General features: G+C 34.0%; 3 protein-coding genes and 1 non-coding gene across 7 annotated transcripts in view; 2 read left to right on the forward strand and 2 right to left on the reverse strand.

Moving 5' to 3' along the window:
• Nucleotides 1-38: 38 nt before the first annotated feature.
• Nucleotides 39-4682, reverse strand: Oseg5 (intraflagellar transport protein Oseg5). The gene is made up of 14 exons (XM_073080703.1): nucleotides 4513-4682; nucleotides 4266-4433; nucleotides 3969-4075; nucleotides 3439-3617; nucleotides 3171-3260; nucleotides 2801-2938; nucleotides 2604-2728; nucleotides 2148-2396; nucleotides 1874-2034; nucleotides 1438-1647; nucleotides 1024-1168; nucleotides 530-683; nucleotides 276-416; nucleotides 39-131 (listed from the first exon to the last, which is right to left on the reverse strand). Exons 1-14 carry the CDS (start codon nucleotides 4605-4607, stop codon nucleotides 81-83), a joined length of 2013 nt encoding a protein of 670 aa, XP_072936804.1. The 5' UTR covers nucleotides 4608-4682; the 3' UTR covers nucleotides 39-80.
• A 263-nt stretch (nucleotides 4683-4945) lies between these two features.
• Nucleotides 4946-7180, forward strand: Art3 (arginine methyltransferase 3). The gene has a single exon (XM_073081005.1). The coding sequence runs from the start codon at nucleotides 5092-5094 to the stop codon at nucleotides 6652-6654; it is 1563 nt and encodes a 520-aa protein (XP_072937106.1). The 5' UTR covers nucleotides 4946-5091; the 3' UTR covers nucleotides 6655-7180.
• Nucleotides 7181-11758: 4578 nt separating this feature from the next.
• On the forward strand, nucleotides 11759-11830 carry TRNAT-CGU (transfer RNA threonine (anticodon CGU)). Its single transcript has one exon. It is a non-coding gene; the product is annotated as a tRNA-Thr (tRNA).
• A 363-nt stretch (nucleotides 11831-12193) lies between these two features.
• The window catches only part of Pde1c (Phosphodiesterase 1c), a 254027-nt gene continuing 239581 nt past the window's right edge, over nucleotides 12194-26639 (reverse strand). For all 4 annotated transcript variants that reach the window (XM_073081003.1, XM_073081004.1, XM_073081001.1 and 1 more), the window contains 7 exons: nucleotides 26234-26374; nucleotides 21517-21686; nucleotides 14905-15130; nucleotides 13990-14163; nucleotides 13643-13745; nucleotides 13307-13399; nucleotides 12194-13007 (listed from right to left, as the gene is read on the reverse strand). In XM_073081003.1, coding sequence (XP_072937104.1) covers nucleotides 12943-13007; nucleotides 13307-13399; nucleotides 13643-13745; nucleotides 13990-14163; nucleotides 14905-15130; nucleotides 21517-21686; nucleotides 26234-26374 — 972 coding nt within the window. In that variant the 3' untranslated portion in view covers nucleotides 12194-12942. The remainder of the gene's footprint in view (nucleotides 13008-13306; nucleotides 13400-13642; nucleotides 13746-13989; nucleotides 14164-14904; nucleotides 15131-21516; nucleotides 21687-26233; nucleotides 26375-26639) is intronic.

A 26639-nucleotide genomic window follows, 5' to 3' on the forward strand; every position in this document is an offset into this window, starting at 1 on the left:
TGTTTTTATAAAAATAAAAAATTAAAAGACAATAAATGCTATGTTTTATATTTATTATTCACATTAGTTATTTTACAAAGTCACGCCTTGGAATAAGCTTCTTTCGACGTTAATTTCTCTGGGATGGAGTTCTGCAAAATAAAATAAAAACGAAATGATATCTAATTCTCCTTTAAATATATAATAAATAATAATTCACGTATATTATGTGTAAAAACAATTAACCAACCAGGACGACATTAATATGTTCACTTTACATAATTTTCAATTCTTACTCGTAAATGTTGTATATAAAACACTTGGTGGTACTGATGTATCAGTGCAAAAGCCTCTTCAGCGACAGCTAGCTGATTGTTTTGCCAAGCCAATACAGCCAAACAGGCCCACAGTGTTTCGTCCTCAACTGTTCGGCAAAGCTGTAAAAATAGAAAAACGAAAAGTAAATTATATTGATGACAAGATGGGCATGGACGATAGAACTGCATTTATTGCTTTACAAGTTCGTCATTATTTGAATCGTTTCATTAACCTGTAAAGCAGCATCCCACATGTTAGCTGCAACATGTTTCAACAACTTTTCTGGAAATGAAGCAACCGAGACATGCAATAACGAGCCGTTTCCACGACAAATGCATGCGATACCATCTTCCACGCTCAGCACACTCGGATTACGACCGAGATCGCTGAAAATGAAAGTAAGCTACAATTAGAATTAAATATAAAATATGTATTACACTGTACGTTGATTTCATCGATAATAATAATGAAAGACAATTTGCAAAATGTGTCATTACTCTTTCAATCTGATCTATGCTATAGTAATTTTTAGTAATTACTTAAATTAAAAAAAAACCGTTGTTATTCGTTAGATTTGGAAAAAAGAATGATAGGTTCAATATATCTGCTGCACACTTTTTGTCAACAATTCTGGACTACATACTATTACTTACTATTTTCCACTAACTACCCATTTTTCCAAGATATTGTGAATATTACCTTTGTTTAATATTTAATGCAAGATACCTTATATCCTTACTAACTGTAGTAAGAGCAAGCCAGTCAGGCTGAGTAGCTGCTCTTGGACAGCACCAGGCGACTACGGAATGGGCTCGTAGTCCAACTAACAGTTCCGTTTCTGCACTCCACGTTATACTAAGAACTTGGGAGCCTGCATTTAGAAAATAAAAAATATATAATTATACTACGTTCTAATCAGTTCTTGTGTGATTTTAGTAAGTTCTCATCTATTATGATTGAGTGATAATTCAAGTTTTTAAGTAATTGCAATTTACTTTAACGATGCTAGAGTCCCTTTCCTGAATATCAATGCAATGCTCTAAATCATGTTCGCAATACATAAAAAGATCTTTAACACCATGTCCTTGTTCTTTGTAGCTTTTTCTATAGATTTGGCCTAAATGACTTACAATAACTTACCTAATTTCATAAACTTTGCCTTCGAATCCTTTACCGTTACAACGTACAGATCCCTATTGTAGTCTAGTAAAGCCAATTGTCTTTCATTCAATGGTCCCGTTTGGCTCAACGCTATGCAAGACACAGTCATCTTATGAGTAAGTTTCGTCACTGTGTTGTCCGTTGAGCTGCGTACTATTAAACCAGTAGGAAGATCGAAGACTTGGATCACTGTTTAGGAAAAAATTTCATTTTTATACTAAGTTTATAAAGTCAGTGGAATAACAAAAGTAAATAGCATAAAACTTAAAAGAGCACACTACGTCAAAACACGTAAAGCCAAGAAAAGTTATAAGATATTGAGAAGAATATCATAAGACTAAGATGAAAATTATATTAAAAGTCGTATTAAATTGAAGGCACAAGACGTATAACCATTATTAAATGTGTTTTTTACATTTGCGATCACTCTGGTCGATAACAGCAAGCGAATCAGGTCCAAGAGAGACAGCAGCTCGTCCGAGAGTCTCTGGACGAAAACCGCAACGTGGACTAGCTAATAGTCTTCCCATGTAGCTGTACACCGAAATACCAGCTCTTTCGACTATACAAATACATCTGAAATCAATATTAATGGACAATAATCATTCCATAATTCTAATACTTATAGAAAAATTGCTACACAAGGTAGGTTTTAAGTCGAAACATATTTCAAATCCAAAGAACAATACCTTTCTGCTAGCAAAATCATGCTTATGGTCCCTTCTTTCAAATCGAATGTTACTGGTGTGTTCCACGACGTCAACTTATGTATAAAGCACTGTTTGACAGTTGCTATCACAAGATGGTTGAACCCTAAAGCGATCTGTATAACTCGGTCTGGATAGTCCAATTGATCATTCTGATCTGTAATTATGTCCCTGATAGAGATTACTTTACGCCCTGTTTGTGTGCACGCAAAATTCTTCCAAGTGTATTCCCTGCAAATACCATAAATGTTTTAGAATCTAATAAGGTTTTAATAGTTTTATCGAGCTACATAAAGCATAAAATAGAAATACACTAAAATCTACAACAATTATTTTCAGCCATGAACAAAATATTAAAAGGACAACCATTTGTGTAAATACTTAATTGGACAATTTCTCACGGATAAAAATAAATGTACGGAAGAAAGATAATATAACCTGTCAATTATATGTGCAAACAAAACATGTCCGTTTGCACAACCCGCTGCTAATTGTGTACCATCAGATGACCAAGCGATGCTATAGATGCTTCCCGTTGCAGGCCGATCAAGGCAATGAGACCACTAAAATAAGAAAGAAAGTAAGGATGAGTAAACTTTGCTAATTTATTTTGTAATAGAATCAAGGATACTTACACCATTCGCATTACAAAGCCTTAGTAAATTGTAGCTGCCTATGATAAACAAGTCTCCCGCAGGTGACCAACTCAGGCTGGTTATTGGCTGGTCATGTTTGACGCTTACAGAAATTTGTTGGCCAAATGTATCCCATATCTGGAAAAAATATTTCTGAGAATACTTATGCCCTCACCGCCTGTTGGGTTTCAGTTATAATTTATGTTTTAATAATGGCTAAATTGAATAGTATCCTATGGCACTTACAACATTTAAAGTATATGTTATCATGATTGATAGCACAAAATATAATACATATCAAGATCATGACGCCCCATACTAAAAGTTGCATCAATGATTCGATGAAGGATGAAATGATTCCTTTACATACCTTTGAAAATCCATCTTCGGCACCAGACACTATCGAGTTATTGTTGGCATTCCAAGCTACGCATAAAATGACGCCATCGTGTGCTTTCCACTGTTAAAAGGGAAAGCAACTCTATTATACGTTGTTGAGCATAGATTTAAGATTACAATAAAGCAATATTCATTAAGAGAATACTCGATCTCGAACTGAACTGTTCCAGGGGGCATATAATGAATATTACGTCTCACGATTATGCTTGTAAAATTCATCTTTGATCTTTGTCTTGTACCTTTGTAATTTTGGAAGATGAATTCAAGTGTTTGATAACTAGGAAGTTTCCTTTAGTGTACAGAATCGCGTTGCTATCCGGACTCCATATAGCGCTGTAACATGGCTCATCAGATTGTATTACCGTTGATCGCAGAAGACCGTTGCGAGACCATACTTTTACGAAACCATCCTCGCCGGCTAAAATATTTTAAAGAATTACTTACTAATAGTTATATTAGTTTACTGTTAAAGCGAACGCTAACGTTTAGCGTTTATTTTAACGATTAATCCAATGGTAACGTAATTAGTTACCATTGGATTTGGTTCGTTTATAAACTGATATGTAAAGATATAAGAAACAACTATCGTTTATAACCATCATTTGCGTCACCACTCCGTGTCTGGTTTTGAAAGTATACACATAGTCTACACATAGTTTATAACATGGTGCAATTTTACTTGGAGTCGCAAAGGATTAGATATTTTTTTCAACGCTTCAAGTGCAGACTTAATATCTAAGATTATGCGCGGCGTCTATAAATTTGTTACCTGTTAAAAGTCCAGCCCCATCGGGACTCCATTGAGCAGCAAGACAGGCGCCTTGATGAGCGCTTACACTCTTCTCTATCCGTCCATTATGATTTACAATATGAAATCTAAGTAACAGAAGGGTAGATATGCAGTATTTTAATACAATTGTCTTGAGATTTTTGTAAAAATCAACTAAATATATAACTTTGTTAAATAATGTAAAGTAACAAAAACAAATAATTATTAAAATGTTAGTAGGTAATGATACTTATATCTTTTAGACAAAAATCGTTATAAAACTTTATTACAACTTACCTTCCATCTGCGCATGAGACTAGTATGACGTCATGTTGATGTTTATTTCCCCCTAAATTAATTTTTGGAAACAGATGCATTCCTGTCGGATAAAAATCATCCGGAAATGTAGCTACTGTCATACATTCACTATTAACGAGATTCCATTTCAATAATTTATGGTCATCTCTGCAAAAAAATATTTATAAGATAACGGCAAGAAACATAAGGGAAAGGAATTTGTCAATTAAATTTATAAAACCATTACCCGCAAGAAAATACATCTTCAGTATTATTCCAGTTCACACACGTTACTACTCCTACATGTTTAGGTTCTTTAAAAGAAGATATTTTTAATTTCATTTTGCTCAGAATTTAATCTATTTGTTGTTGGAGACATGCGGTTGCCAGGGCAATATTATTGACTTTTTGCAAATTTAAAAACACGCGCTTAGTCTAATACCAACCCATAAAAACTAAAAATACAGTTCAGAAATAGTCAGGTACATTATACAAGTAAATTTTTATCAATAATTACTTAATCACCTAATTTAATTATCCAATAACTTCTGAATTTTATTCATTATAATCATTAAATTATTTAAAATATTTTGGGAAATATTCAAAAATATTATTAACTGTGACTTTGTGCGAATTAATTTTGACAACCACACGTTTGGAGACGTCAATAATGGATGTGATTTTTCGAAACGTCATTCTGCTGTCAACTTTATATTTACCACATGGTATTGATAGTTCGTTGATTTGCAGTGCAAATAATTCACAGTGTTAATTTCGTGTAATTATTTTACATTGTGTAACATTATCGGCTATAAAGTGAAGAATAATGTCGGACCTACCAGATTTGAGTTCCGATGACGAACATTTCGAGGAGGACGAGTGGCAGGAGATGGACACCAGTAATACATCGGTAACGTGTTTATTTTGTACAAACATCCTCCCGAATATCGACGAAGCTATAACACACTGTGAGGCAGCCCACAGCTTCAATCTTAAAGTCCTAAAATTGAAATTCAGTATGGACTGTTATTCTTACATTAAATTGATCAATTACATTAAGACGCATAAACCGTCGGCCGCTGATATTATGTCTGAGACTAAAGCGGTATGGGACGACGAAAAGTACTTGAAACCGGTTGATAACGACGAGTGGATGATGTTTGACTTTGAATCTCTACAAGAAAAGCCTGCTTCGCCCAGGAGTTATCATGCAAATGTCGAAAACGGGCTGGTTACGTTATCCCAAGCGCATTTTACTGAATTGCAACGAACTATACAGTCTTTGACAGCACAATTGAAAGACAGTCAGATTCATCTCCAAATGGCGAAGGAAGACATGGCCACAATGCAGCAATCAATGAAGTCTCTTGTTGAAGGTGGTGGGACCAACATCAATGGTGCATCTAGTTCTATGTCTGTTAATTGTGTATCCGATGTGCCTTTAGAGAGTGATGAGGGCTACTTCAGTACGTATGCTCACTTTGGCATTCATTACGATATGCTCTCAGACAAAGTGCGCACAGAGAGTTACAGAGATGCAATCCTAAATAATAAGGATTCTTTTAAGGATAAAGTCGTGCTCGACCTTGGATGTGGTACCGGAATTCTGTCAATGTTTTCAGCTACGGCAGGAGCTAAGAAAGTATATGCGTTAGATCAGTCTGACATTATTTACCACGCAATGGATATTATCAGAGAGAATAAGTTGGAAAAGGTCATAGAAACTGTCAAAGGAAGACTTGAGAACACTAAATTGGAGCATAAAGCCGATATAATTGTTTCTGAATGGATGGGATATTTCTTACTATTTGAGGGTATGTTAGACAGTGTTATTTACGCGAGAGATCACTGTCTTAGCCCAGGAGGACTGTTACTGCCAAATAAATGCAATATTAGTTTAGTAGCGAATGGTGACGTTACCACACATAAGAAGTTAATAGAATTTTGGTCGGATGTGTACGGTTTCAAGATGAATTGCATGAAGTCTGAAGTGGTACGAGAAGCCAGTGTTGACTTAGTGGGATCCGATCATATTATATCGCAACCTTGTGTTGTAAAGGACATAGACATTTATAGTTGTACTACTGATGTGATGGACTTCAGTTCAGATTTTAAACTTAATGTTACTAAGGACGGATTTCTTACATCTCTCGTAGGTTATTTCGACACTTTCTTTGATTTACCGCACCGCGTCTCGTTCACTACAGGGCCGCACACTACCCCAACACATTGGAAACAAACTGTTTTCTATTTTAGAGACTGTGTACAAGTGAAAAAGGGAGATGTCATTGAAGGGACAATTATTTGTAATAGACTGAAAACTGATGTGAGGGGACTTTCTGTACAAATAAATGTATTTGGAAAACTATATAAATATTTGCTTAGCTAATTTGTACTATTCGTATAATGCAAAATGTTTACTAAGCTTTGCTTTGTAAGTGTAGAAATTTATGAAATATGACATGTTAGCTTATTTCTGTAGGTGCTATTATATTTTTATAAATCTTGGAATTTTATGAATTTCAAAATGTACTTGTTTTGTAACTGGCTAGCTTTAACTGTTCGTCAATGTTGATAATTATGTTAATTAATTGTTATTCACAACAGCATTCGAAAAATGATAATGTAGATGCCCAAATAAAATTATGCTGAATATTTTATTCATCTATTCCATTATTTTAATGGAAAGAACATTAACATTTTTTTAAATACATGATACGCCAGGATAAAATTTCATATAGTAATTATGTTAAGTCTAAAAACTTTACTGGAATTATTTTCAACCTATACTTTTTTATAAGCAGCTGCTTAAGTGTACACTTTTATAATTAATCTACCCAATGTTGGTAGGCATGTTTTGTTAATTTTTAGTAAAAAATGTAAAAATAAAGACACATTTTCTACGAAAATCTTTATTTCATTTTACACATAATTTACATTTACACATACTAAAGGTGTTTTGTACCTATTTACAAGTAGAAAAGAAATGAGATAAGAAAACAGTATTTGAGATATTACATAAAAATTACAAATCCAGGAAAGAGAAAAAAGTAAATGCTGATTTCTTTTTTGATGCTTTTAAATTTAGAAAGTTTTAATGATTACAATACTTAGTTATCCATTTCATAATTTTATGAATGGATAAATTGTTATTTTTTATTATTAATTTAAAATGAGATTTACTTATAATTTTAGCACAGCATTTTTAAAGTACAAACATTTAATTACTTGTTGATTATTTTGTGTTAACAAATCACATACTCATATGGTACAGCACATAATATACCAAGAACGATTGCACTTTACGAGACTATTTTTTTTAAATAAATATGAAAAACACAAATGTAACTAGTGTGTCCTTTTAAAAGGCCAATACCTATGTCCATACCAATTATCAATCGAACTCTTTACTGAGTTCTTAAACATAAAAAAATGGAGTTGCATCATTACATGTACTTCGAGGAAAATCAATCAATAATCAATAAATGTATATCAAGGAAAGATATATGCATACAAAGTATGTTAAGAAAGAAGGGCGATCCACATAAGAGGGAATGTTACATTCTATGTATTCATTATTGCATACTATTTTTCTAATATAACTTGTCTCTACATATTTAAAAACAAATATTAATATAATTATTAATTATGTCGTAAAAGAGGTACGTTTTCAAGCTATTATTATACGGAAACAACAACAATTAAATATCTAAAACTATGTGGATATCTACCCTAAGGCAAAACATCTATTTATTTCATAGTTCAATATACAGTTCATAATGTTTTTTTAAATATTTATTTTAAAATTCATGTTTAATGAGATTATAATTATATTTTCTCATGTGTTTAATTTGTAACAATTTTGCCTTAGCGCAATATATTAATATTTTATGATTATAAATGTGTTTTAACGCTATACTACATGTTTATAAAGCTATATCCCCAATTAGAATGGCATATTAAATCTAATATACCTACTAAATATGATGACATACATAATTATATATTCATTTTAAATAAGTACATAGGTACTATCAATAGTAAGTACACTAAATGCACAATATACAGAATTTATTAAATTTCTTATTTATAAATAGACGATAAATATATAAAAAGATCTATTGTAAATTTTCCTACGATAAGCGTCACCAGTTGGAATTAAATCTACCCTTACCATCCCTGAAATTATAGATAGGGACCTTATTAGTTTGATTATGGATTTGTTTTGATATCATAGAGAATGGTCCCACACACCTACACGGAACTAGGCCTGCGACATATATCATCATTATAAAAATGTTTCAATAAGTCATGACTTCGACATATTTGGCATTCGTGAGTACCTACTTTTTCGATTATAAACTGGGTAAAGAATATACTTAGATAATCGCTTTTTCTTTATGCCAATATTAGCCTATAAGAAGGACGGTAGGTACAATAAACGGTGTCCTTCTTGAAATATCATTATTATGTCTTTAATTTTTTATATGTGATTCTGTGTCATTAAGTACATATACCTAGTAAATTGATGCTGACATCAAGATCTCTGAAAAGTAAATCATACTTTTAACAATATTTAACTACAATTGTAAACCTGATTACTTGAAGCTGCATTCGTAACAATTCTTGCGTTGCTGGTGAAATAGAATACTTATATGTTTTTGTCTAGACAATACAAACAGACAACCACCTTCTCGTATGTGGACCGTTAATTAGAATCATTATGTAATACGAATGGAGCGGTCAGTAGATCATTCAGGCTTTGAATGATTCTTTAAATGCCTTAAGTATTTCCAATTGAAAAATTGCCCGTCTTTTGAAGAATAATAATAGAAATCACAATAACTCATTGTTTTTGTTGATTTTCCCTATAGGGCGGTACATGTATTGAATTATTTCCATTGAAGGAGCTGATATTATTTGAAAAGAAGGCATGAAAAAAGTGAATAACACGGTTGCTATTATATCTAGAACCTATACAATACGATGACCTTAGTTTTAGATCTATGACAATGATGGATATCCTAGGAAAATAGAATATTATGATCAACGCAGTATATTTAAGTAGGTATTCTTGTAATGGCAAAATAAGGTAGTGTGCTCATCCCTTATGATCTGTACATTACAATATTTTACGTCTTTAGTGGTAGATACGATCCAAATAATAAATATAATAAAACGTACTTATTTTTACAGATATTAAATAGGTAGGAAAGTATATTATAATTGCTACACATAGAAAAAACGCCATAATTTATTATTAGATAATATTCAATGAAAATCTACATACAATAAGTAATGTCTATCTATCTACGTCTAAAATTGAGATGATCTTTATATCATTTACAAATAATTTCTCAGTAATAACACTTGGTCAGGAAATATCAGGAGTCCAATACGTTCAGAAACATTAAAATTAATAAGCGTATTTTTCATTATGGGTTAATTAACACTAAGTAATAATAGCTACGTTAATTGTATCTAAATACGACGATTAATTTTCTATAATTAAGTACAAAGTGTAGCTCTGTGATAGTTCCGAAAGTGCACGCATAACTTTTTCAAGTAGGTATGCGTCTTGATATAAATATGAAATACTTTAATGTTTTGCTCCATAACCAGCGAATTTAAGTAATAGTTACATTTGGCTCTTAGTTTCTATGTAAAGATATTTGAAGTATTAGATATCAGTACATATATTACTTAGATAAACCTAATTCAAATGCTAATATGATTAATATTTTTATTTATGTTACTGATTTATCAGAGAATAACTACGTACCTACTGGCTTGTAAGAATAATTTAAGAGATTAACAGAAAGCGATTTTTTTAAGTAGGTATATAAGTATATTGATTAGTACAGACATGGCAAAAAGTATGTATTATCCATATTATTGAGATCCGAACGAATAAGAAATTGAGGTAGGTAAATACTTAACACGGATACATAAATAGGTACAGCTTTAAATAGGATTGCCACTCGTATTAAAATATATACCTGATTAATGTAGTGTTGTACTTTATAAAGTACAAAGTTTTCTTGGATAATTCAGAATTAGATCCACGAAATAAAGGTCTTAGAAAAGTATTAGTACTAGTAGTATTAGTATTAGTAGTACTAAAAAAAATATTTAAAGGAGTTACTGTATTTTTGCAATGTTTTGTAAGAAGTAGGTATATTATTTAAAAAGGTGAATGATGTCTTTAATAATGGTGGCAGCCCTAGCTGTAACGCTAGCTCTTTATAATCATGACTTTAATAAAGCCGTTAAACAAATAAAATAAAGTATAACTTGTTCATTGGATATAAGTAGGTACTGTGGGAATAGGTATAGTCCTCGCCAAACCATTAGTCCGCTCTGAAGTTGTTGCGAGCAGGTTGTCGTCTTACAAGTACAATTTGCTATGACGACGCGATTCATTTCTATACTCATAGCGGACTAGCAGTTTTACGCAGACTATACCTTATTGTTTTTGCGAGATAGGTACGTAGGTATACTTATTATCTATACTACAATATCAAGTATACAAACTTTAAATAACTAAGCTTCAATAAACAATATAAATTAAGGACTATACTTCGCCGCAGGATACAATGACCAGCATGATCCTACCATAAGTGGTATTGGACAATTTTTAGAATACCGCGTTAGCTTGGGATCTTACGCATATTCCCGCAACACGCTAGATTATTAATATAAGATTAATATAATAAAACTACTGGCGTCTTTACCGCTCGGCGGCCATCGCCCGACGCCCGACTCACTACAATGTCTTCCACAAGATTTATTTTATGCAACCAGGCTTCCATGTTGTGCTTTTTGAATTTGTGCGTACATTACACATCAACATTTATTTTATGGTTATAGCAGACGTGCTACTTTTAGAATAGGCAACGCGTTTAGCGATTGCATCTTGCGTTTTGGCGACTCATTGCGTTCGGTCGCGGTTCGTACAGCGCACGTTGCGTTTTACCGATTGCATTGCGTAAATGCTGCATCGCGTTAATCGTTTACTTGGTGAATCCGGCGTCCAAGCGTTTAACGTGTGCGGGATGTAGGGTTTGAATGCTGCGTCTACTTTTCGCAGAGTAACTAAATCGTCGCTCGCCGATGCTAAAGTAGCACGTCTGCTGCGGCCTTAACTAGCAATTGCGACCTAATAAATGTCTTGTTTCACTGGAAAGCAGGAAAGGTGCACGAAGAAAAATATTAACAACAGACATTAAACATTGAAAAAAATTTCGCAACCGTTAATAAAATAATCAATATCTCTATTTTATTGCATCACTTTTATTATAATTGCCCATTAACCCACGGCTTATATTTTTATTAAATTATTTAATGCCATTGCCCATGGGTATGAGTATAAATCTTTATCATAAATAACATTATCAAACACTTGTTCTTATAATAATAAACATAAAATTGTTCATTTATTCACTGCGAAGTTCTAGTTTAAACTATAAGGCATTTTCACTCTTAACGCCATCGCCTCTTTAGCTCAGTGGTAGAGCACTGGTCTCGTAAACCAGGGGTCGTGAGTTCAATCCTCACAGGAGGCATCCGGCGTAAATTACCACGAATTTTTTCGCCTTTTATTTTATTAAACAATTAATCAAGACATTTATTGATATTTTCTTTTCTAAGGAAATTTTTTTATTACAAAAAAAAAAACAAATTCACATCAATTTCGTATAAACAACAATATGGAAATAGTACATTACAATACGAGGACGAAAAATTTTTTTCTGACAAGTGTGAGTTTGCAGGCCGAGCCGCAGGCGAGGACTGCAATCACACGAGTCAGAAAAACATTTTTCGTCCGCGTGTTGTATAAAATTTTATATTACGGGGTCGGAAATGGGGGTTTTGCGCACGCGAAGCGTGCGTAAAACGTCCATTTACGCACGCCGTGATATAAAATACATTATAAAATTGGTAGTGCACAGTTATACACAACAACTATTGTCTTTGTTTAGGTTTAAGGTACCCATTTGATTGGGACGCCATGGCCACGTCGCTAGCGACCGTTTGCGAAGGAACAATACGTTGAAACATGACAGATAATTTCACCTGGCAACGGTTTGGTGACATCGCCAATTTGGGAGCTGACATATCTTTTATACCACTCCTATTTTTATCCTCTAATAACTGTATCACAAGTTTTAAAAGCGTATTTTAACCATGTTTGGTTAAGTGACTGTTATCATTCTGAGCCGAGTGCGTTCGAACCCTATATATACTTTGCACTTCGCAGATACTTGAGCTGTCTTGCGCTATGAATATTTGTAAGTAGGAATATAAATTATAGTACGTAGTATTGTTAGATTTCATTTCAAATAGTGAAACATAAAACAGTCTTTCTTATCTCAAAAAATCGCAATAAGAATCATATACCAATCGTGCACCACCAATTTTATACGAAAATTTTCGTATAATTATGTCTTCATTAATTTATTCATATTTTAAATTTAAAAAGCGTATTAGCATCGGCAACTTTACACGCGAATACTAGCAACACCATTGTTGATACATTAAACTATCAACACCGTTCCTGGGATAATGGCAACTACACTGCGAAGCGGCAACACTTAACTGCTCAGCACTTGTCCAACAGTGAATGCCACATGTTGCAACAACTAGTTCGAATGCTATTTACAAGGGTGGCTAAATATTATTCTTCCGTTGGAGGAGGGGCGCCGTTGCTCCCCTCCTCTTGGGACGCTCGGGCCTCTGCATCTGGAAAATATAAAATTGAATAACGAATTTCATGTGATCTTCTGGGAATACGTTACGCACATTAATTATTATTACAAGTAACTAAGTGTTACTCCTACATACTGCTAAGTTAAAAGTCTGTCGAAAGTTAATTATAATTTATTATGCCTATGCTATTAATAGCTTAAACTGATCTGGTAATTACAGATAAACGGCCTTACTTCACTATTTATAAGGACTTCACTACTTGTCAGGACGGAATGGCAATAATACTAATTAGGTACAATAAGACGTAATAAATTCACTGAATAGAGCTTTACCTTTCGCAGCTTGCTCCTTCCATATTTTCTTGTTATCGGTGAGACACGCCACCCATGGTTTCTTGATTTTGAATTTAGGCGTACTTTCAGCACCTGAAATAATATTTTCGAAATACAATGTTGTTGTTTAAAAATAAAAAGTTTAAAAAGTACTTCGGAAAAAATATTATAATTTTGATGAATATCTAGATGTTTAAAATCATAATAGGTATTGAGACCTCGTTATTAGGTTAGGTTTAAAGAATTTATTGTCTAAAGTTTGTTGTGAAAATTTATTGTCTTACCGAGCGGATGAATCCTGATGTTATTGAAATATACTCGTATTATTAAAGTTACCTGTATTCTCTTCATTGATGGGTTCTTGCTGCGAAGCAGTGTTCGTGGTCTTGGAACTTGAGTGCAGAGGCCCCAAGATGCATTCGAGCATATCGGCGCACACCTGCAATATACGATTAAAAACATTATATACATTTAGTACTTACAATCTCCTTTTGGATTCGAGCAATACATTTCCAAAGCCTGTAGGTAAGGGTTAAAAACGCCCTAAGTCTAGAATTTTCAGCCAAACTTTTCCATAAGCTTCGCGGCCATAATATTAAAAATGACTCCAAAATTAGTCATATGTTGTCGCTTACAAAGTCGATGTGAAGAAGAAATAATAACTTAAAGTTTGTGCTACATACCGCCATGCTAGGCTCGACAATGAAGTCGATGAAGCCTATCTGGGACTCCGCAACCAGGGTGTTGTTCCTGTCGCAAAGCGGGCTGAAGGGGAGCCCTAGATCGCGCTCCTTGTCGCCCTGCAGGAAGAACTCGTCCAGAAGGCTCATTGTCCATCGGTGATGGAGGTCCCATCTCTGTAATAATTTAAGAGGATTTTAATCTTAATATGGTCATTTCATTGAACTCATAGATTAGTAAAGATTACTCACTCCTAGCAAGAAAATGTAATCAGTTTTAACAATTGATATTTGCACTGTCATCTATTTTCGTATTTGAAAAATTTAAAAAAAACATATTTTTTAGAGTATTTACGAATGAAACGATATTTCTTTGCACTTTTTCTTCGCTTTCGTGTTGGTTTTGCACCACCTAACTGCACATGTCGGCATTGTTCCGCGTAAATAACACAAAGACAGTCGGAGACGTAATGGGAAAACAGTCAGTCATTTTACGTATGTATCTGCCATTTGTGGCTTCCTTCAATTACAAGGCAGTGAGATATCTTATTTAGCTAACCAGTGATAGCCTAGCGAGATTCGAATCCCAGGAACCTCTGCTTTTTCAGTTATGTGCGTATTAGAAATGAATTATTATTTGTCCTCATTCTTTCTCTTTCTCATTCTGCCAACGAGTTGACGATATCGACGATTAAATTAATTAAAATTTTCTTCGTGCAGCCAGCTTGCACCTCTGGTTGGAATCCCAGCCTAGACGAAGTTATTTGAAATTGTAAATGAAAAGAGTCACATCTTTCTGGTCGAATTTTGCGAGGGTTTGAGTGCAAAAATCTTTATTTTAGTGAGTTATTATGAGAACACTTAATGAGAACTTACGAGTCCAAATGTATGAGCAAAAAGTTAAAACAGCATACGAACCTTAGCAGGGTGAGAGATGTCACAGCAGTGCAGCACTAAAGAAGCCGCTTTGGACTTGTCGACGGTGGGCTCCGCGAGCGTCAGTAGCGACCTCATGTTCTTCAGCTGCTGGAAGTGGAACGACATGTCCGTGGCCAACACCATGTCGATGACGAGGGTCCGGAACTCGCGGAACTCGTCGCGGGACAGATTCTGGAGAATGTTGCAGTCTTCTTCGCGCATTAGCCTGGAATGGAGAAAGAACACTGTTAGTATTTTACTGTAGAGGTCCTGGTTGGAAACCCAGGTTCTGATTTAAAGAGTAAAAAAATTGAAATACAGTTGAAATAAAATGTTCTTCATAAAATTCGAAAAATAATGTAAACAATCATAGTTAGCCAAAGAACAGAGGTGCAGTGTGCCATTTCGGAAAAATGAGGTTTTTTATATAATATAATGTATATTTTATGGAAAGAGTTTTAACGCTTAGTTTCCACCCTTCGTTGGCATGTTTAGGAGTTGGTATTTTTTTTCAATAGGATGACGTTTTTTTTCAGCACACTATTTCTTTATAGGGGGCGACGAATACAACTTCCGCTTCGATCGATACGACCTACGCTACACCACTGTTATATAGCAAAAGTCTACCAGTAGCTAATCAGAAAAAACTTACACCTAGCAGGGAAATAAAGTGTGTATAGTGAGACCATTGCACTCTTTTAGAGGCTCTAAAACTTAGTTGTTCTTAGTACAGCTGCAACTTGAATTAAATTTCTCCGGTTCTCATTGCAATCTCCGTCTTGAGCACTAATTGCAGTTTTAACCCGCTATAAAGTTAGCCGTCAACCCCCTCGTAACGACAGTAGTAATTCCGTTAAACTTCTACTCTAATTAAGGAGATTTTATTGTTTTCTGCATTTAAAGTGTTTGCAATGTTGCAGGTGCAGTTAAGCTGTTGTAAAGTTTATTGAGTAGTTGCTGTTTTCTTCATATACAATATATTTTAAGAATTTAATAACCGTTCGATTATACTTACGAGTTTATGAGGCTTAAGGGGTTAAGTTGTACTTTACAAAAAAAACTATACACTATTAGTATTTTCAAGCATTTTATTGTACTAACCTACCTAAAAGTATTTAACAAATAATTGTGTAATTTACCTACATCGAATCGTATGATTAATAATTTGAAAACTTAATTATAATACCTGAGTACTCACTACATTTTGAATTTGAATCTCTTTTTTTCTGTGAGATTTTGAATCTCACAGAAAAAAAGTTTAAACATGTCGTTAAACTAACGCTATGTAAAAAAGCGTACTATAAAGTAAGTGATTATTTGACTGACAAAACGGTGTGGTCTGAATTAGCTCCAGCTCCACATGTACCATTACGTTAAGTTAACATTGTCAAAAACATTTTTTTTAAAAGATGTGTGTTATGGAGTTTCTTTCGCCGCTTCTTCTCCATAACGAAACACCTTGTGAAGTGGTGGTAGTTGCTTTGACATTCAAAAAGTGATCTGTAAAGAACCTATTTTGAATAAAAAATTTTGATTTGAATTTGATTTGATTTGTGTATATATTTCGTATATCTAATATTGGTAAATCGAAACCAGTGATTCGTTTGACAGTTGGTAATAGGCTTCCCGCTTACATTTACTTAATCGAAATCTATCAGACATTCAGAACCCCTCGGCTGCTTGGGTACTTGTTACACACTTGGTGTTAAGTGATTATTTAGATAGGTAAAGCTAGAATCTGGTCTAGTGACTAAATTAAGTACTTTTTGGCCGATATAATATCAACCTGTTCGTATCTCTAAGTGTAAAGTTAGCGATATACTTAAATATTAAAGTTATAACAGATGTAAAAATAAATAAGTTAAGAAATTGGAACATATAAATTACAATAAATTTATTTGAATAGTATTTTATATATTTAATTTAGTAAAAAAAAAGATAAGTTGTACAACACTTCCATTTGTATTTTTGTAAGTTTATTCATTACTTTTCGATATTTTTCAAACGGCTCGATGAATTTGTATCGTTGTCTTCGTTTTAAAAATCCAAGTGTCCTTATACACGATTTTCAAAAAACTTTAAATAGTGAGTAATTGACGCGACATACTTAAAACGTTGCTAAAAAATAATCAAACCTATTAATCTATCAATCAAAAATAAAGGAAATGAGAATTTCGGTATGTCAGTGCATTAATGCTGAATTGTTTTTTCGTCGTTAAAAATATTAATTCATCGCCTCCAACTCATCCATGTTTGGTGGAACATGTTTATCAGATGGCGCCCGCAGCTAATGGTAATGACGAACCACTTTCAGTAACAGATTAAACGGTCGGAAATAGCTTTCGATTTCCAATTTTATTGAATCTACGCACGTTTTTATAATAGTACATTACGATACGAGGACGAAAAATTTTTTTCTGACAAGTGTGAGTTTGCAGGCCGAGCCGCAGGCGAGGACTGCAATCACACGAGTCAGAAAAACATTTTTCGTCCGCGTGTTGTATAAAATTTTATATTACGGGGTCGGAAATGGGGTTTTGCGCACGCGAAGCGTGCGTAAAACGTCCATTTACGCACGCCGTGATATAAAATTAATTGGTTGACTATTTTGCACCTCAACGTAAATTATTTTTTCATTGATACTTACCTAAGTATTTGATTTCACTTTTGAGGAAAGTACATTTTATTATAATTATTCTAATAATACGTAGATATATTGATAAGTGGTAATTATGTTTTTAACGATATTGAAATAAAGATAAAAGATTAATGTTATAAATATACGTCTTACTTTCCATCTATTAAATTTTAATTTAAAAATCTGTTTCAGACGTAACCCTTGATCAATTATAAATATTTAGTTTAAAAAATCATTGAGAGGTCGTGTTTTTCACCGTTAAGACCGGTAAATAATTCATAATATTGAAAGAATATAAAAGAAAACAAGATAAGAACGATTATATTAATTTAATAGCATTATAACAGCCTTCACTTTGCTATTTCCTATTAAATTGCTTTGTTTACTTAAATAGATATATCGTATACGGAAATATACATTGTCTTTTAAATTAGTAACAAAAAATAAAAACAAATAAAGAGCCTACTGCTGTATGTATAACAATACAGCACGCTTAAAATACTTTATTAATAAGTATATGCTAACATCTACCTAATTTTCGTGACTGATCAAGCATCACATGAGCCTAAGTGATTTTATCTCCGTCCTTATATGACGTTAAGACGGGGCAATTTATATTATAATGCCGGCTCTCGTAGTAATTTACCTCCGAATCGACAGATTGATGGATCGTCCACGCGTCTTCAGATTAGTTCCTTGATTGTGTACAATTTAAATATTATCTACTCATACATTCAAGGTATTGGTACTCATAATAATATATTTTTTTATAGATTTGCATTAAGAATGTATTGACATTTTAGTCGTAAACCATGAATACAAAATAGCTAGTACATTAACACCTGGCCCCGGAATCCAAAAACTAAATTCAACATAGAGATAACTGCCTAATCAGGAATCGTACTCTGAACTCTCTGCGTGTCCCCTTGTGATTTGGTACAATATAGGTTTGGTACAATACACGAACTGCGATACTACACGACATCACATAGATACTTTTACAGGTGTTTGTTTATAATATGATTGATGGAATTAGGGATTAAAAGACCTAAGTGCTTAGAAATAAAGCCATCGTGACTTTACCCACAGCCCACAGTTTAGGAAACTACACTTATAATCATGTTAAAATCCGTCAAGCCGCTTGGATTGCAGATGATGATGATGATGAAAAAATAATACCTTATTTTTATGTTATCACGCAAAATGTGCGAAGGGATTCCAAAGGAAATCCACATACTTAGGTATACTGTTTCTGTTACCTACCTGATTTCGGTTTATACATACCTTGAAAGCTATCTTCTTACATTTTCACTGAATTGCTAAATAATTTTATACTCGAGAATTAATATTATTAAGCCATCGATGAATATTAACGACCCGTACCGTCCCGAAATTGCCTTCAACCATCGTTAGGGCGGTTTACTCCATTAACTACGTTGGAAATTTAATTAGTTACCTATCAAAGTACCTACTTATCCCTATTTGGAACGTAGGTTAACGTTACGTAAGATTCAAAATATTGTAATATTTTACGGGATTAATTATTTTTCTCTAACTCTTCCTTAAAGTAAATTACGGCCGTAATATAAAATACGCAAAGCTTAAAATACTTTATTTTTAAGTAGATGCTAACATCTACCTCAGTTTCATCAATCAATCTATCAATAATTTACTCGTTCTATCCATAGTTTTGCTTACTAAAACCTTATCAAAGTAATGAATAAAGAGTATTGAAAAATAGCACATTTTAAATAAATCTGAAGATAACTTTTATATGTTTTTGACAGCGTTTTTCATATCCCTGTAAGTACTAGTAAGATTTAAATAATTTTCTTTATGAAACTACTATATTATTGAGAATATTTCTCAACTGTTAAAAATTTGCAACAAGTAGGTAACTTAAAATAAGTACCTACCTAATTTGTCTGCAACGCCCAAATCGAGGTGTCCAAACTTCGTTTGCCTTTTGAATATTTTTTCAAATTTCTTTCAAATACTTTCGAATCATCCGCGCGAACGTCAAAAGTTTTGATTGGGCCTAATGTAAATATCCCTACCAACTTTCCAGCGCTCCAATGATAAGTAAGCGTCTATTGACTCCGAATTGGAGTTTTCGCAGTGTGAAAAAGACCCGCTTCGAGTCTCCGGGGAAATTATATCGTGTTATAACGAGTTCGCAGGTTCGCACCGCGGCTTTGTTGCCGAAAATACAGAAATGCTACCTATTCTGATTCGGTTTTTTCTGTAGATATGTTGGTACATGTCTACATATTGTATATTCTGTGTTTTCTCATGGAGATTCGTGAACGCTATAGCCGGTTAAGATTTGGAATCTAAATCAGAGCATCCGAAATTCGTATCCCTGGTACGGTTCTGATTTTTCAAATACCTATAGAAAAAGTTTTATTATATCCATATTTCAAGTAAGTACCTAAAGAAATTACTTATCACTTGCTATAATAGTGAAAGAAAATATCGTCTGAAAACCTACATGTCTGAGAGTCAAAGGTGTTATGTGAAGTCTACCAATCTGCGTTTGCACAGTACCCTTACCATGAGTTATTACGTTTTGACAAATATGACTGTTTTGGTTTTTTTACGTATTGGCCCATACAATTTCCAAGTTGTGACACAATCCGCTAGGGGTGCTGATTGGAAATTATATGGGCAAATACGTAAACAAATACCAAAACGGTCATATTTGTCAATACGAAAAAACTCATGGTAAGGGTACAGGTCTGTGCCTAACCCGTCTTACCACCCTCTTACTATATGGGATGACACTGTTAGGTGTTTGATTGAAAGGCGTGGAAACTTTACATTGTCATAACATAACCTAACCCCCTTTAAAGAGGGCCGATGAAGCGTAGACCATAGCAGAATAAATGGTTAGCCGATATGATATGAAATGAAATTAGTGCTACATTACGAATAGTAATATTGTGTTAAAATCTCTCTTAAAATATATAATAGTTTAAAAAAACTAAAAAAATACACTTTTTATAGAAAATCCAACTAAAAAATAGAAAATATTTTTTTTAAAATTTGAATTAAGAATAGTGTAAATAAGATAAAAATATTTTTTATTGTAAAAAAAAGCGTGGTCGGACCTTGACCTTCCGGGTCTCAGGAAAACAAAAATCGCTGATCCTGATTATCCTAGTAAGGATAACGGGTCAGAATATTTAAAATATTGAATTGTCATCGGTCCTTATTAAGTATGCCAAATTTCAAGTTAATCCGACGTTTTGAAGGGGGTTAAAATCATGTTCAAAGATTCCGTTACATACTAACATACCAACATACATACGTCTGAAGCTAATAAAAGCGTATTAATAATTAGTGCGAGTGCGTATCCTGAATAAGTTAGCGTTCCTAAAAATTGGTTTTATGTTAGTTAAAAGTTAGTTTTCGTAGATATTTTGTTGATTGGCAGCTCATACTGAAGTCGCTTATGGCAATATAATTTCTACATCAATTTATTTATTTATTTAATTTGGTACATTATAATAATTATACTATTTGTATAAATAATAAAACCTATTATGGTTTCTGACGCTATACTTATTATGTATTTAGACCATTAACATTAGACAAACATGTATATTGGATTGCTAGTATTATTAGATAAAAAATTGTATATTATTATTTTATATATTTGTATATTTTCTATATTAGACAAACTTCCTTCCGAGCGCACGTAAGCATGAATTACGATCTTCTTCCACAAAGCACTTTCCTGTAAAGTTCAATTTCTTTATGTTGTCAATATCGACAAACATAGTCATTAAATACCTTCTGCTGTTATCTCAGTAACGAAGTCTTCCAGATATCTATTTCTATGGCTAATATTCGTGAATCCTGTCCTAAACCGACATCCGTGTCCGAAACTTCGACCGAAACTACGGATCTCGTTCTTACACCGAAAACCGGATAAAACTAGTTCTGAAACATCATGTATGATTGCCACTGACCTGAAAGCAGCGCTGATATGGTGGTTCTCGAGCACGGCGCGGTCATTGTACAGCAGCGCCGTGTCGGAGCCGGACATCACGTGGAAGTTGTTCGTGGTGCCCGTATGCTCGTAGTCGTGCACCACCGCCGCCACCAGCGTTGCGAAGATCTCCAGGTCTGAGAGCCAATTCTGTAACAAACGCAATTTTAAAATTATTGCTGTCCATTGAGCTCGCCACACCATCCGATGTGTACGTTGGTATGCGGTCACACACACCGCCGTCTTACGCGGGGTCGCAAGACGGGTGGTTCGAGGTCCATCTCTTTCCGCCCGGAACTACAGGGACGATCCTTGTTTATTATTATTCATTAAAATGTACCAAATTTCGATGTTAGATAATTAAAACTTTTAGACTATATTAAATACTAATTAAAATAAATTAAACTATATACAAATAATTAAATTACCTAAACATAACCATTTTAAATTAAAATATAAATAATAACAAAATTACACTTATAAAATAAAAATGTCGTCCAAAACCCTTTCTTGTGGCATAGTGCCCAGAACACTGGCAGCGTTTCCTCGCTGTATAGCGAGGCTAATTTTTGTGCGAAATAACTGCCAGCCCTCTGGTCACCCGAAGCGAGGATAAGTCTGTGGGACATATCTTTTACAAATTTTTTCATATCAGCCGACCACGGACCCAACGTCTCAGTTGCAAGCGCCGCAAATTCATAATCATTTATAATTGAAGAATATTTGCGGCGCTTGAGAAACTGAGCGCGGTCGGCTGCAGCCCCAGCACTACTACAGGTGTCATGTATGTAGGTTGGGGCTAGTGTGTCCACACATGTAACGTCCCACACCAGGGCACGACCTAATTTCCACGGCACCAGAGTTGCACCATCAGGTCTCTTGCCGTCGTCTCTGCACAAACCACTTGGCTCTAGTGAGGCTGGTACAGAGACGGTGACAAGAGCCCTACGGATTAAATCATTTAAGGTGCCGTGTCTATATAAACGGCCAGCGCTCCTGGAGCAGGACAGACCATGTCGGCCATACTTACCCACGCTTCGGCCACAAAGGCAACGATGAGGTTCACAAATCTTGGCACCAACCCGGAGACCCACTGAAATTCTCAGTGTCGAAGCATCCAGAATGGTGCCAAGATTTTGGGAGGGAAGAGCGTGTAACCAGTGGCCTGAGTCTTCTCCGGAAACAGCCAAAAGTCTTGCTCGCTCCGTATCGTCTGCACAATGATCAAGGAGACAGGCAAACGTGGATGAAATGCCGGGCAAGTCCCAAACTTTTTGTTGCGAAGCATCATCCACGGGAATATTTTCCAAAGGAAATGCGGCCCTCCAAGTCTCCACGGCCTCACTCAAGCTCGCCACCCGAACATCAGCTATGTCTAAGTTTAAAATGTCGCTGATGAGAGATGACGAACTGTGAGTGGAAGCCAAGAAAGCCGGCAGGGCCACACTTGCTGTGGAACGTATTCCTAACCCTCCAAATTTAATTGGAAGGCAAGCCTGTCTCCAAGAGCAGTCATCAAAATTTAAATTTAAAATTTTTGTAATACACAGTTTCAAAGTATTATCTATGATATTTGTAACCAAAGGGAATTTCCAAATAGGACAACAACGGAGCAAGTAAAGAAATTTAGGTGTAAAAAGGCAAAGGCGAAGAATGTAGATAGCCAAGTGAGGTAAAATAAAACTAAAACTAAAAATAAATTAAAACTTGGATAGATTGCTTATTAATAACATGCGTTAATTAACCTGCAGATAGCTTTGCCAGATTAAAACATAAAAGAAAAAGCTGATTATTATTAATAATTCGCAAAAAAGAAATATTTTCAGATAAAAAGTAAAACATACTTAACCTTTCGTAGCTCGTAAAATGCGAAGTCTTTTTATGTTTTATTTGTTACGTAAGAAAACGTCAGACCTTTAAAAATAATAATAAGTTTTCTTTCGTTTATAGGTAAGTCAAATTCTGACGTAATATCCGAAATAATGGTAGATATGGGATCATTTACAAGTCAAGGAAATATTGCGGTTACACGCTGTATTACTTGCCAGAACAGATATACCCTATTGAATAAAATATAGCGTACTAGTTAAAAAAAATAATATAACATACTAACATACATAAAACTGAACATTCGTACCTTCAACTTTGCTAAAGATCATCACTTGATCAAATGCATAGTTTACGACTCAATCGTTATTAATATCGATTAAAATAATCGATGTTTCGGGTCCAAAAGATCGATTCTCCGATTAATCGATCTTAGATCGCCATCCCTAGTTCCCGTGGGATTTCTGGGATAAAAACTATCCTATGTCCTTTCTCCGGTCACAGACTATCTTTGTACAAAATTTCATTAAAATCGGTTCAGTGGTTTGGGCGTGAAGAAGAGACAACCAGGCAGGCAGACAGACAGACAGACAGAGTTACTTTCGGATTTATAATATTAGTAAGATTTTACTACCAAAATTTAAAACGAATGCTTTATACGTATTATACACGTTATACTTAGTAGGTGCCATATGTTAAAATTCGCCAACTCGTTTGAGCAGTAGAGCGTGCCAAAGAATGAGAAATAATTTAATACTAATAATAATAACTTTACTAATAATACTTTAATAATAATAAGGTTCGAAAAATATTTTGCTCCGCAGTTGGGTACAAAAAATTAAATCATCAAGAAATAATACAATACACAATAATCAACGTTTGATTAGAATCGGAAAATGAACACGTGGATGATTCTGATGATGCCAAATGAATTCTCCAATAGTTTATTCCTGGTACAATAGAACATTTTGTGCTTTATTACATTATTTATTTCTCGGAGAAACTACTTTAGTTTCCGCAAAACACCAGAAAGTCGGGTTCCCAGAAATACGGGACAATTTTCTTTCCGTGATATTGCCGAGACGTGATCCGTCGACGTTATTGTTTTGGCTCAGTTGAGAAGAATAATTGGTTACTATGAGTTGAACTTGCACACAGAGGGTTCTGTAGTACCAAATTATATTTTAGTACTTGTTAATTTTGTGATCATGTAAGCAACAGAAGTAGAAAAGATGCACACAGAAGGTCAGTGTACCTATTACGATTCAATAGATAAACCAAAAGCCTCCCCTATTTATTTTCTACCTTCTTATTTTTAATATTTGTTGTTACAGCGTCCACAGTAAAAAAAATGCTCATCTATTACGGCTCAAGAAATAGTGCACAGTGAAAAACGGAGAAACGGAACAATAGCGGAGATTTTATAATAGGGTTCTTACCCCTTGGGTACGGAACCATAAAAATGACAAATAGATTTACGAATAGGTAGGGAAAATATTACCTGGATTGTGTGTATTGGTCGTTTGTTTTAGATTTATTATTCTTAAGCGAACTTTAAACTTGAACTCACAAAAAAGAAAGAAAGAAAATACAGCGTTGTAACAACATTCTATGGTATAAGCATGGTATAAGTTGATGCATGATAAACACTATTTTGCATACGTTATATCAATGACTGTTTATCTAAAATTTCATGTTAGACTTAGGATGTTTTGTGGTTTTCCGAAGCAATCTATTAACCCTCAGGGTTAGGCACATCTGTGGCCGACAGCAGGTAGGAATCTTTTCTTATCTGGACAGTATGCTCGTCTGCTACTGCTATAGGTATACAATTTGTTAAGATGTTACCCCATATATCTATTTGTTTAAATATTAGATATTTTACAGAGTCTTTACTGGCATATAAACATTAACCGTAAAATATTGCTCGTAGCAACAAATAGCTGTAACAAATTGAGAAACATTCTCTTTTCGCCGTATTTCTTGAATTTCTGAACAGCACAGCTCTTAGCAGCGCGGTATAACAGCTGGAAATTTCTCAGTAAATACGATATATTCAAGTCAACGGTTTACAAAGATGAATAGGCTTCGCAGAAATATTGAACAAAAGCCTTATTGAAATAAGCCACTTGTGAAAGGGTTAATGACACTACAGAACGAATACCTGCTTGTGTACGAACAAATATAATGTTTTGGTAAATCCTTTGTTAGTTTTCTTGTTATCTGTATAAAATCATAGGGTAGAATATTAAGAGTATAAAGGTTAAGTATAATAATGTTTTATTACGGTTTCTTAAATTGATTAAATATACATTTATTTAATCAATTTTTAATCAATTAGTAGTTATTAGGTAGTTAGGTATGACGAATTGTAGACTTTGTTTATAAGCTTTTAGTTCAATTTAAACACGTATCACTCACTTCAGTTAAAGTAAGGTGTTTAAAAGGTACTAATTTACAACTACAGGGCTCTAAAAATTAGTTATAGATCATTACAAAAAAAGGTAATCAACTTATTTTGGATTTATAGATCATCGTCTCTAATACAAATACCTATATATTTTATCGTAAATTTGTTAGTAATCGTACAATTTCACTAGAGCGGAATTGCATCTATCTCAAAATATATATCACATTATTATAAATATCCAAATAATATTATGAATCAGACCGTTATGAATTATGGCATCAATTACAAAATTCGTTGTAACCTCTCTTTATAGATATCGTACCATTCGCGTTTCATACTTCGGAAATGGTATACAAATCCGAAGATAGCCGAATGAATCCGAAAATATCCATAACATTATCTATATCCGTAACATTCCTCTTCGTAAAATCCATGTGCATTTTGACTATTCAGTACTTACCATGAGTCCAGTCTGACAGAGCATGTAGTGGACAGTCTGGGCGACGTCGGCCGCGTGTAGATTGTTATGGTACGGATTGTGGAACTTGCAGTAGCCCTCCTCTATCTTGCTGAGGAAGTTTTCCAAGATCGTCGGCGGCACCTATTAACAAAGTTAATTTACAGTGGGTGGGTGTAATTAAAAAGAGTTGACAGTTTAAAAGTTCAAACTTAGGTTAGAATATTTTTCTCTTATTACTAAGGTTGTTTTCTTTTTTTATTCTACTTTTCTTTTCTTTATAGCTCTTTTAATGTAGTTTTCTTTATTCTTTGTTTTTCTATGCGGAACTTGTAACTATAAAACAACTGCAGTTTAAAGATGTTGAGACTATTTTTTGTTCTATTAAGGTGATATTATTTTTCCATGA

This window comes from Epargyreus clarus, unplaced genomic scaffold (genome assembly GCF_041222505.1).
Source record: "Epargyreus clarus isolate Ecla_fem2 unplaced genomic scaffold, WU_Ecla_fem_2.2 ptg000015l, whole genome shotgun sequence".
In the NCBI taxonomy this organism is placed as follows: Eukaryota; Metazoa; Arthropoda; class Insecta; order Lepidoptera; family Hesperiidae; genus Epargyreus; species Epargyreus clarus.

Bases quoted from the DNA above. Each gene is read 5' to 3' on its own strand.
- Oseg5 (XM_073080703.1), bottom strand. From the start codon at position 4,607: ATGAAATTAAAAATATCTTCTTTTAAAGAACCTAAACATGTAGGAGTA. The intron at 3,261-3,438 runs GTACAAGACAAA...CCCTTTTAACAG, and splicing joins CATCTTCCAAAATTACAAAG to TGGAAAGCACACGATGGCGT. The intron at 417-529 runs GTTAATGAAACG...CTATTTTTACAG, and splicing joins TGTGGGATGCTGCTTTACAG to CTTTGCCGAACAGTTGAGGA.
- Art3 (XM_073081005.1), top strand. From the start codon at position 5,092: ATGTCGGACCTACCAGATTTGAGTTCCGATGACGAACATTTCGAGGAG.